This window comes from Dasypus novemcinctus, chromosome 1 (genome assembly GCF_030445035.2).
Source record: "Dasypus novemcinctus isolate mDasNov1 chromosome 1, mDasNov1.1.hap2, whole genome shotgun sequence".
NCBI lineage: Eukaryota > Metazoa > Chordata > Mammalia > Cingulata > Dasypodidae > Dasypus > Dasypus novemcinctus.
Window position 1 is genome coordinate 157,708,685 of NC_080673.1, and position 11,457 is coordinate 157,720,141.

The window sequence follows — 11,457 nt, forward strand, 5'->3', positions numbered from 1 at the left end:
CTGCCTGCTTAGTGTACACCTGAGATTACCTGACAATGACTATGCTTTCATGTTACTCTTTGGTGATAGACTTTGCGGTTTCAAAGCTCAGAGCTACTCATGTAGCCACATTTACTTTTTAGTGGATTCTTTATTTTCTCAATTACTTCAATCATTTGTAATGGTAGCATCAGGATTTGTCACTTAAAATATCCCATCTTTGTTGAGCTGTACTTGCCTTAGGAGTCTCTAGATGCATGACAATATCTGCAATTTTTTCAGAACATTCTGAAATCTGATTCCCTAAGTTCCTAATATGTATCTGCTATCTTCTTATTTTGCTTTTGTGGACCCTGGGATAACAGAATAGCTTACTTTCTGTAATTTTATCACTAATGACTAGCTTTCCATCACATCTGGAAGAGATGTTCAGAAAGGGGAAAATTTTTTCCAATGGTCCGTATATCTGCCATCATATCACTTGTCAGTGGGTCTCCCTTCAGTCCATGTGCTTTTTATTCTGTGACCAGCATCAGATTCCTCCAGTTTGTTGATGCCTGTGGACCTTTTCTTTGTTTCAGAGAAGTTCTGAGGAAAGAGTGTGATCTAGGATTAAGGGGTTTGAAGGACAAGAATTCTATCGTTCTCTATCACTTACTAGCTCTGATACCTAAGATGAGTCATTCATCCACTCTGAGTCACTGCTTTCTTATCTCTAAAAGGGAATACAGGTTCATATTTACATCTCACAGTTTTTGAAAAGATCATTTGAAATACTGTGTCAAATATTTTACAAACTACTGAGTAGAGATAGCATATTAGTGAAGAAAACAAGCTGCCAATCTACTTTGCTTATTGTATAAATTTTATAACTTTTAGATGAATTTAAAACTAGAGATACTTTACATAAAATTCATAACTTTGGCATCCCTTGAAAAATGGAACAAATGTCACCCTGATAGCAATCAGCTGGAGCTGAGAGGTCACAAGCCCTCGCTGACTGTGGGCAGGGGATTCTGGCTGACACAGACTCATAGACTTAGACGCCGCTCCTTACCCATAGACCACCTTATTCTAAAATATTTTAACCTTGTATGTTTCAGAGAATTCTCTAAAAATACAAAGGGTGGAGCACAGAAATAAGAGGGTCCTAAGATCTGTAGAAGAGTAGCAACAAGGCAGTAAGATTTGTAGAAGAGCAGCAACAAGGCAGTTGTGTGATACTCCTTTACCTAGTACCTTTGAGCTACCTCCAAGTCACCACTTAACTATGCTTTCTCTGGGGTTAAGTCTTGTAGAATAGGGGCATTTCTATTGCAGGGGTTAATTATAAATATTATTTTTCATTTGTTAAAATGGAAAAGTGTTAAGTATAAAATAGTCAAAGCAAAATATGAAAGTGTGAAAGAAGGAAAATGTGCTCTTAAAATAAGATAGAATATCTCTAAGCCTGGCTGTCTGGATTAAGTGAAAATGTGGGCTTTTCATGTTCAAACTAGAATTGAGTATGGCAACATACAAACTGAAGTGACTGGTTATCCTGTCCAGGTACATTGTATAATACATGTACTTCTATATAAATTTTCCTATATAATGCATCTAAGGAATCTAAGTAGCTGGGTTTTCTTTCTAGAGTTGATCATTGAAAAATTTTAAGTGAAAATCATATTATCTCATTTTTTCCCATAAAGTATATTCCTTATTCACACAGCAAGATAGACACAAAACAAATTAGATTCTAAATGTGAATTTCTGGTAACAAAACAAAGTATCATCTAGAGTAGGAATGAAATGAAAAAGAAAAAAAAAATCTATGTTAATAACTTCCTTAGCCATTTCATTGTGGTTGGCAGATTTTCACCTGAGCTCATCTTGGCTGCTTCATCACCCACAGACTATGAGGATCCTTGCATAAACTTTTTGAAGGTTATGCTGCTTTGAGGTCTGAAAAGCAGTCCCCTTAATGCTGAAGATTTTCAACTGCTATACTTGTTTTTTCCTTTGTAGCCAGTTTAGCTTTTTTCACCTAAAATAGGCACACAAACATGATCTTTTCCTATTTGAATCTCTAATGGGTACTTTTTTTCCCTTTTTTAAAAAATTAAAGTTAATAGATCACAAGGAATATTACATTAAAAAACATAAAAAACAAAAAACATATGAGGTTCCCATATAACCCACTCCCCACCCCCACCACATCATTTTTGTAAATTGTATTTTTTTGAAGATATATACATCACACAAAAAAAGTTACTCTAAAAAATACAAGAGGTTCCTCTATACCCCCCACCCCACCACACCACTCCTCCCACACCAACAACCTCCCTCATCATTGTGGCACCCTCATCGCACTCAGTGAACGCATTTTGGGGCACTGCTTCTCTACACAGATAATAGTTTACCCTGTAGTTCACACTCTCCCCTAGTACATTCAGTGGGTTATGGCAGGATATATAAAGTCCAGCATCTGACCCTGAAATATCATTACGGACAACTCAAAATCCCAGGAATGCCCCCACATCACATCTCTTCTACCCTCTCTCTAATGGGGACTTTTGAACTGATACTTGGTGACATGACATTTGCATAGCCAGCGTTTCTCATTCTTCTCTTTGCTTCTACCCAGAGGAAGGGATTTCTCTGCCATTATTCCTGGTCATTCTTTATAACACATGCTTAATATCCAGTTTTAACATTACTTTATTTTAGGTTCCCCTTTTAAATAGCAGGTTGTTGTTGTTTTCCCTGGACTTTGCCAGATTAAGGAAAAATCATTAAAAAGTCTTCACTATTTTAATTTAATTACAATAAATAGAAAAAGCAAAAACCAATATCACTGAGAAGTATGTGAATTTCCTATGTACTTTTTGGTTTTGCTTTTGGTAAATATTAATGCCATAAGGATAGTGGTTTATATAGCAAGAGACTACTGCATACAGTTCATAATGTTTAGCAATTTTATTGACACCTTTTTTTTCATCTTTAGAATTAGATTAACCTCAATGCATTAATTAAGTCTGCAATTTTGATGTTATTCCATTTTATTACAAATAGTTTGGAGTGTTCGACTGTCTGAAATTCTGTTTATGATTTAAGCAGGTTGGTAACTGTCAAAAACAAAATTTTGTAGTACTGTTTCAAGGGAATGAGGCTATTAAATAGGCAGAGATTTGTGGTAAATTATTACTCAGTTTCACATGTTTGAAACAATAGACTCTCAAGGGAAAATTGAATATCCCAAGTGGCCATTCACTTACTCCTCTAGATTAATAAATAAAGGAAGGGAAGAAGAGAAAAAGAAAGGAAAGAAGGAAGGGATAAAGGGAGAAGGGAAGAAAATGAAAGAAGGAAGGAAGGGAAAAAAGGGAAGGAAGAGAGGAAAAGAGGAAGGGAGGAGGAAAAGAAAAGAATGAAAGATGTATTTTTTGAGTGACAAATAATTTTTAATGAAAATTTCTTCTATAATATTATCTTGTAATGCTCATGAGATAGCATCTCCTATACTTTATTATAATTGTTTCTTTAATTGTCCATCTTCATTCAGTTCTAAAGAAAAAAGAAAAAAAATTACTGAAACCCAGGCCTTGGACCAAAAGGTTCTGTTTCAGTTGATATGAGATGATTCCCAGAGAAACAGTATTTTAAAAGCTTTCCAGATGATTTTTATTTTCAGTCTTGGTTGAAAAATGACTAATCTAGCTGGTTAAATCTACCTACTACAGTATTCCTTAAAGGAATAGATCATGAGGGCCTTGCAGATCATGGTTAAGAGTCTGGAATTAGTTTCAAGTGTGATGTGAAGCAGTTGGAGGGTTATGAGCATGACATGAACTTGATCTAATTTTATTTTTAAAAAGATCATTCTGATTGCTGTCAGGAAAACGAGTTATAGGGGCTAAGAGAAGGCCACCATTTTGGAGGCTATTGCAGTAGTCCAAGTAGATAAGAATATCTCAAATTAGGATTTTAGTGGTGGAGGAGAGAGAAATTACAAGATTAAGGATATATTTAAAAGTAGGGTGGCAATGAAGTGGATGCATTTAAAGTTGGGTGTAAGAGAAAGAGAAGATTCAACTAGGTATCTGGTGGGCAGATTAGAGCAGGGGCAATTTTGTAAGCTTGTGGAGAAGGAAAAAGGGAATGAAACATTTTATTTGGACATTAGAAAATAATCCATTGCCAGATGCATGGTAAGCATTCAGTAAAGCTTACTCATCCAAGTTAGTAAGTTGAATATACATTTGGGCATACAAGGTTGCAGCTCAGGGGAGAGGATAGAGCTGAGAATATAAATTTGGAAGTCAGTAGGGTACAGGTAGTATTTAAAGTCAATGGACTGGGGGCAATCATCAAAGGAATGAATATGGAATGAGAAGAGTAGTTTAAGTATAAAGATCTGGGGCACTTCAACACAAACACTGAGAGCAGGAGTGACCAGTGTGATCAGAGAGAGATGTGGAGTATAGCTAATCCTGGAAGACAAGTGAGGAAAGTGTTTTAAGGTGGGAATTGATTATATTGCCAAGTTTTCAAAAGCAACAGAAGCTGAATTGACTATTGGATTTGGAAACTTGGACGTCATGGTTGACCTTTTTAAACTGCTGGCTTGATATTTTTAGAAAGCTTTCCTGAAAACTTGATATTTCTCCCAGGAACTTGCCCCTTCATGAAAGGATCTCTCAACTTTGGTTTTTCTACTTCTTCATTGTCATTTTAATTCTTGTCTCCTGGCTCTTCCTCATATCTTTTCCTTACCTCTCCCTTTTCCCCAATAAATCAAGTAATTACCTGCCTGCCTTCTGAAATGAATGTTTTATTTTCAAGAATAGTCCCATTCAAGAATCACAGACTTTGCTGTCCACAACGATACTTATTTACTAATCACTCAGACAATTGTATAAATGCTTCTTATATGGATACATTGGAAGGTGGGTATGAAAATAGACAATATTTACAGAAATAAAATACTAAAAAAAAATGGGTATTAAAAGAGAAATCTGAGTTGAAAGTGCCAATAGCTCTTGAAATGTTATTTTAGGAGAGAAAATGCTGCTGTTTGGAAAGTAGTGCTTGGCATCAACAATCTAGACCACCCATCGATGTTCATGCAGACACTTGGAGTGAAGACCATCATCCAGCACCCTCGCTACAGCTGGGCAGTGGTGGACTATGACATCAGCATAGTTGAACTAAGTGAAGACATCAATGAGACAAGCTATGTCCGGCCCGTCTGCTTACCCAGCATGGGGCAGTTGGTGGAAGTCGATACGTACTGCTATATCACAGGCTGGGGGCACATGGGCAACAAAAGTAAGTCAGGATCCTCAAGAGCATTTACCATTCAGCTTGTAACTAAAGAACCTTGCACTCCTTCTTAGCCTTTATAAAAGTAGAGCCCAAATAGTGATTACTTGGCATTTTTGTCACATTCTCTTCCTTCCATGCAATTCGTAGACATCCATAGTTTATCACAGCACTTAAACCTGCCCAGTCAAGATCCAACTCAAAACTCCTTCTTCTTCACACCTTGGAATCTGTCTCCAGGGAGCAACCATCAATGTTTCAGTGTTACCGCGCAAGATGGGACCTACCAGTCATGCCTGCTTTGGATTGCCTCTATCAATGACTTAGGCTATCTGCAGACAAAGTCACTCTAGTGGTTCTACTTCTGTGGTCAAGCCTCAAGGTCACATGTCCAATTTTATGTTATGATTTGGTCTTTCCCACATATTAACATAACCTCTAAGGGCTTCTAGAAAGAAAATTGATTTTTTATTTACCTATTAAATTGATTGAAATAGTTTGGTCCTGGATTATTTAAACATTATTTAGACATAAAACTTATTGAAAATTTTCACTACTTACTCCCAGCAGTCATAGAATCTCTCATTCTGTTTGACTTGTTAAAAGTGTAGAAAAAGAATTTAATCAATGAATCATTTTCTTTAATTGCAAGTGTGCTGTCCAGTATGATTATCTCAAGTAGAAGGCCATGACTCTTGAGAATGATGACGAATATTGGTGTCCTTTTATCAATTTTAGGAACTGCCAAGTTGAAGGATCATTTTTTAAATCTTTAAATTTAGTCAGATAAGTTTTGAGCTAAGTTTAGATTCTTTCCTATACAATTAAGTCAATGACTACTGAAGAAAGAACTTTGAAGGCCATGTTAGGTATATGATATCACCATTCCTGTGCAGTTTAGTTTTTAAAAGCTATAATTAGTATTGCAATATGATAGAAGAACAGGATATATTTTCTCTGCTTGTATGCTACCCACAATCTTCACAACAAACTCAGAACAATGGTGAAACATATTGAATATACCACATATGTAATGTTGGATTTAGATCCTTGGGGTTGTAACAGACTAGCTGTGAACAAGAATGATTCTGATAGCAAAGAGATCTAATCAACTCTTTCTGCACCACTTGTTAAATATAAAATGTCAATGATAATGTAAACAATTATTTACTAACCCATAACTGATTCTCAGTCATTTCATCTATAAAATGGGAAAAACAATAGCAACTATCTAATTCACAGGATTGCTCTACTGTTTAAAGGCAATAATGTCCAGGAAATGCTGAATATGTGTGCCTGGCCTATTGCTAGTACCCAATATATGTTCACTAATGTTCTTATTGATATAAGAACATTTATAAAAGAGATTGGACAACTCTTGAAACTTTCATTGTCTGCATCACATTGATTTTTCTCTAAACGATTTGCTTTTTTCCAATAAGTTGCCATGTGGATTTCTTGAAGCAAGACAATAGGAATCTTTTGCTGTGTAGCCATTCTACAAAACTATACATACTGTTCCAGTTTGCTTGATGGTCATGCAGTGTGTGTATGGTGTGTATATATATATATGCATATATATACAGTGATGCTCAAGCAGTGTGTATATATATAAATATATATACATACAGTGATGCTCAAGCAGTGTGTGTGTGTATATATACACAATACATTTATTTATATACAGAGCATCAAGCTAACCAGAAGTGTGTATAGTTCTAGTTTGCTTGATGCTCAAGCAGTGTATACATATGCTTGAGCATCACTGTCTAAAAACAGAAGTGTGTAAAGTTTTGTAGAATAGCTACACTGCAAAAGACTCATGCTGTCTTGCTTCAAGAAATCCATTGTTATGCTGTGATAACTTTCAAGCAAGGTTGAATTCACATATTCTCTCTGTTGCACCAAGGGTTGCCTTTGTTCCTTTTTAACTTTTCTTTGTCATTTCCTCTAGGATTATAGGCTGTTACATCAAATACAAGTAATAGCTACTGTAGCACATGGCGAGACACATTTTCTTCACCAAAGATAGGGAAACCCTTCCCTTGTTATACTTAGCAGGTATTCCGTACGTTAGCAAAGCAAGACTGACATGCTGAGCTGACACTGAGAGGGAAGCTTCCTGTCTGAAGCACAACTTCAAATTTTTCCTTTTCTTTGTAGCAGCTGTTGTTTTGTGGCAGCACATAATTAAAGGGGGAAAATACTAGCCAAGTTACTTAACCAAGTTATCAACCAGTTTGTGCTTCAGTTTCCTCATTAAATAAACTAAAGCGGTTTCACTAGATTATTGCCATTAACTCTTCTAATTGGAAAGTTCTGACTCCAAACAAGCCCTTATCTTTGAAATGATATTTCAAGTAAGGAATATGGTTCTTAGTATAAAAATGAAATCACTTAATGTTTGGCTAACCTCACTTTTGAGCAATTTTGCCGTCTCATATATTTTTTCCTTTTTAAATTTAGTGCCTTTTAAGTTGCAAGAGGGAGAAGTCCGCATCATTTCTCTGGAGCAGTGTCAGTCCTACTTTGACGTGAAGACCATCACCACCCGGATGGTATGTGCTGGCTATGAGTCCGGCACAGTGGATTCCTGCATGGTAAGTTGCTTTCTAGGTAACCAAAGAGATTCAGTCCAGCAGTAACTTTGGTGGGCCCGAATTGACTCATTATTCATGTCAGGCTCTTTGGGAGCATTTATTGAAAATAATTTATGACCCATTGTTCAGTTATTCACCCAGTGTCTGGGCAATCCCCCTGATTACTCCCATGCTCTTTGCTGGGGTTGCCTTCAGCTTTCTCATCTGCTGTGTGGGGAAGAGTGTCCTTGTTCAGTAACTGGAGGGAGAATGATGGTTCCAGTCCATGTTAGCGATCATTACAAAGGGGATGGGGCTCTGAGGGGAGCTAGCGCTAACCATGGCTCCAGCATCTGCCCCAGGAGGCAGGGAGCACTTGATGTTTGCTTTTGTTTTTTTGTGGTTTTTTTTTTTTTAAGATTTATTTGTTATTTGTTTCTCTCCCCCTAGTTGTCTGCTCTCTGTGTCCATTCGCTGTGTGTTCTTCTGTGACCGCTTCTATCTTTATCAGCTGGGGGCACTTTATGTTGTCAGTTATCAGTATTAGCATGGAAGTCATATGCTCATGGATACCACCATGTCTTCAAAGATCACTGAACACACTCTATTGACACTCAGAATCCCTGGTTGCAACAGTTCACAGAGCATGCTCACCTAGCAATGCAGGGAAGCATTTTAATTTTTTACTTAGTAACAACTCACTGAATATCAGACTGGACTGGCTCTTGGGGAGGGATAAAATGGTGCAAATCCTCAAAGAAGCTAATAACAGAAAAAGGCAGTTTTACTACTTTCTATGAAGCACCTTTGTTATATCATTTCTTGGGAGCAGATGAAATTGCCCCACCTCATTTGTGAGTTGAAAGATATGACAATGCTACAACACTATCCAACATAATTAATATTTTGATGGCTTATTTTAGAATGGGTACATCAGGGACTTGCCAATGGTCTTGACATGATTCCTTAGCTGTAAATAATCCTTATGTGTTAGTTCCCATTTAAATATGCTAATTGAAAGTCCTAAGAACTAGTAAGAAATGCAGTAAATGCTCCTGAAATGGGTTTTACTTAATGTATTCATTCACATGGCAAAAATCTTGAAAGTAGAATTATTTTAAAACATATTTCTAGTATTGTTTGTGAGGGAAAAGAACTTGGCTTTATGTTATGTACTTTCTACGTTTATAAAATGGATCAAACTTAAAGAAAGAGGTCAATTGTGAGATAATAAACATTGTTTTTTTCCCTAGCATATTTTGAAAATCTCAGGAAATAAATGAAAAATGTCTTTTGATTTGACAGAAAGAAAAAATATAGTCCCTTTCTCAAACCAAACCCATCCTTTTAAAGATGTTTATTTAAAAATCCCATTTATATAGTAGAAAGCATGCTCTCTCCATAGGTTGACAATGAAAGCTTTGATTAAAATTTCCAAGGAATCCGTTAAGTTGGGTTTAGCTTTATTGTACCCTCCAGATAATATGGACACTGTTAGGTTAGGGCTCTGAAATATCGGTGACTAATGCCCTTTGCTGTCCATTGCAGGGTGACAGCGGTGGGCCTCTTGTTTGCGAACGGCCTGGAGGACAGTGGACATTATTTGGTTTAACTTCATGGGGCTCTGTCTGCTTTTCCAAAGTCCTGGGGCCTGGAGTTTACAGCAATGTGTCATACTTCGTTGAATGGATTGAAAGACAGATATATATCCACACCTTTCTCCTAAACTAATTCCAAAGATGCCCAGAGACTTTTGCCCAGCTATCCTCAAAGAAAATGGCCTTCTTGAATGTGGAAAACTTCCTGCAGAGAGCAATCCAGAAAGCACTTTTCAGGGGCAGGAATGCTTGACCATGTACTGCAAATTTTCATGTTTGCTTTGATTTTACTTTATTCAGCTCTCTTAAAACTCTAGTTTTCTCTTATTTGAAGTTCAATGAAAGGCTTTTAAAAAACCAAAGCAAAGCAGCTATTGCGTCTTTGCCAAGCCTAACCTTGACTGTAACATGGAATTATCAACTCTGGGGACATTTAAAATCATGCAGGCACTAACGTAACAGGTTATAGAAAGTTCCCTTTCTCTCTACCACAAAAAGGACATTGAGATCCAGTCCCACTAATTTCTGTCAGCGGCTGTTTCTCAAGCCCAGTAACATAGTGGCAAATTTCATTACTAACATTGGAGACTTGCTTTTGACTGGCTAAAAGCCCAGATTATTTACATGCTTAAACTATTTACTATTACTTTTTTAAAGTTTGCATAATTCAGAGAATTTATGAAAGTCAGTCAGAGGTAAAAGATCAGTAAAATCCACCTAGGGAGGTGAAATAGGGAGACAAATTGAGCATGACAATTCTTTGGATATCAATATTAACACTTGGCATTATAGGCCTGCCCATTCTGGATTTAAATCAAGATTGTAATTCCAAATTACTTTATAGAAAAGTCTCCCTAGAACTTTCCCAGTAGCTGGGCTTTGTTAAGTGTATAGCAGTTGACTGAGCAGCCAACAACATGGTCAAAATTCATGGGAAATAGTTTGCTTTCCTGCCCTACATCTCAATGAAATGGCGATTAAATTTTTCCAAAGGAGAACTTGCTCTAGAGTGAAGAAATGCAATAATTTTTAAAATAATTAAATTGCACCCATCACCCCATTTTAACATTCTCATTTTCCCATGTTCATCCATACTAATAAAGTCTCAGATATATATCTCAATGCACAAACTTTGCATGGAATAAACTATTTTGTAATTTCCTAGAAACATGCTTAACATCTGGTGTTGCCATTTTTTCTAATTAATAATTAAACCAAAATTTTAAAAATCCTCTTAAGCACTAGGCCACTTTATCCGCATCGATTTCTGAAGCAATTAGTGGTTAAAGTTTTCCCTATTTCAAAACAAAAAACCATCACATATACCTAATTTAATTAGTTGGGCATCCATTTGGCAACATCCAAATGCCTTTTGAACAAGTAGGATTCCCTACTAACTTCCACCAGCAACGTGAACTGCCTCAGCATTCCTCATAGAGACTACCTGCAATTTTATACATGTATTTTTGTACTTTTTCTATGTGTACACATATTTGAAGTTCAAAAGCTTGTCTTGAAACCTTCCATGTTATTGATTCCAGTCCTGTAGTTTGTACCACCCAATTGAAAGTGTGAAATTGAGCTGCGGAATTGTGGTCACAATTGTACTACAGCTTGAGAACATATGTCGACTTTGTTACAGTTGTCGGTACACATTTAATGCAACATTTTTTAGCCTTGCTCAACTTATATTCAGTGAAATGTACATATTGTACTTACTTTAAGCAATCCTTAAAACAAATAAAATTATATAATCTTTTCTTTTTTGGTGGATGTGGTGCATGGATAGCAATTCCCAGGAAATGGCCTCTTCCACTAGGATAGTAGGCTAGGGTTGGTGCCCAGCCTTCCACCAATCAAAATTACCTATCATGTCTCACTCTCACAGGAACATGCTGTCTTCTTTTAGATGACAGATGGTTCTTTGAGTAGTCTGAAATTAGAGGTTGCTAATCGTCTCTAATTACCATTGGGTATCCGGTGAGAACTTTAGCTAG

The 11,457-nt window shown here is 36.6% G+C and overlaps 1 protein-coding gene across 2 annotated transcripts in view; it reads left to right on the forward strand.

Moving 5' to 3' along the window:
• Positions 1-11,219, forward strand: part of CORIN (corin, serine peptidase) — a 291,946-nt gene extending 280,727 nt beyond the window's left edge. For both annotated transcript variants that reach the window (XM_004469755.5, XM_004469756.5), the window contains 3 exons: positions 5,018-5,289; positions 7,750-7,883; positions 9,411-11,219. In XM_004469755.5, coding sequence (XP_004469812.2) covers positions 5,018-5,289; positions 7,750-7,883; positions 9,411-9,593 — 589 coding nt within the window. In that variant the 3' untranslated portion in view covers positions 9,594-11,219. The remainder of the gene's footprint in view (positions 1-5,017; positions 5,290-7,749; positions 7,884-9,410) is intronic.
• Positions 11,220-11,457: the final 238 nt, after the last annotated feature.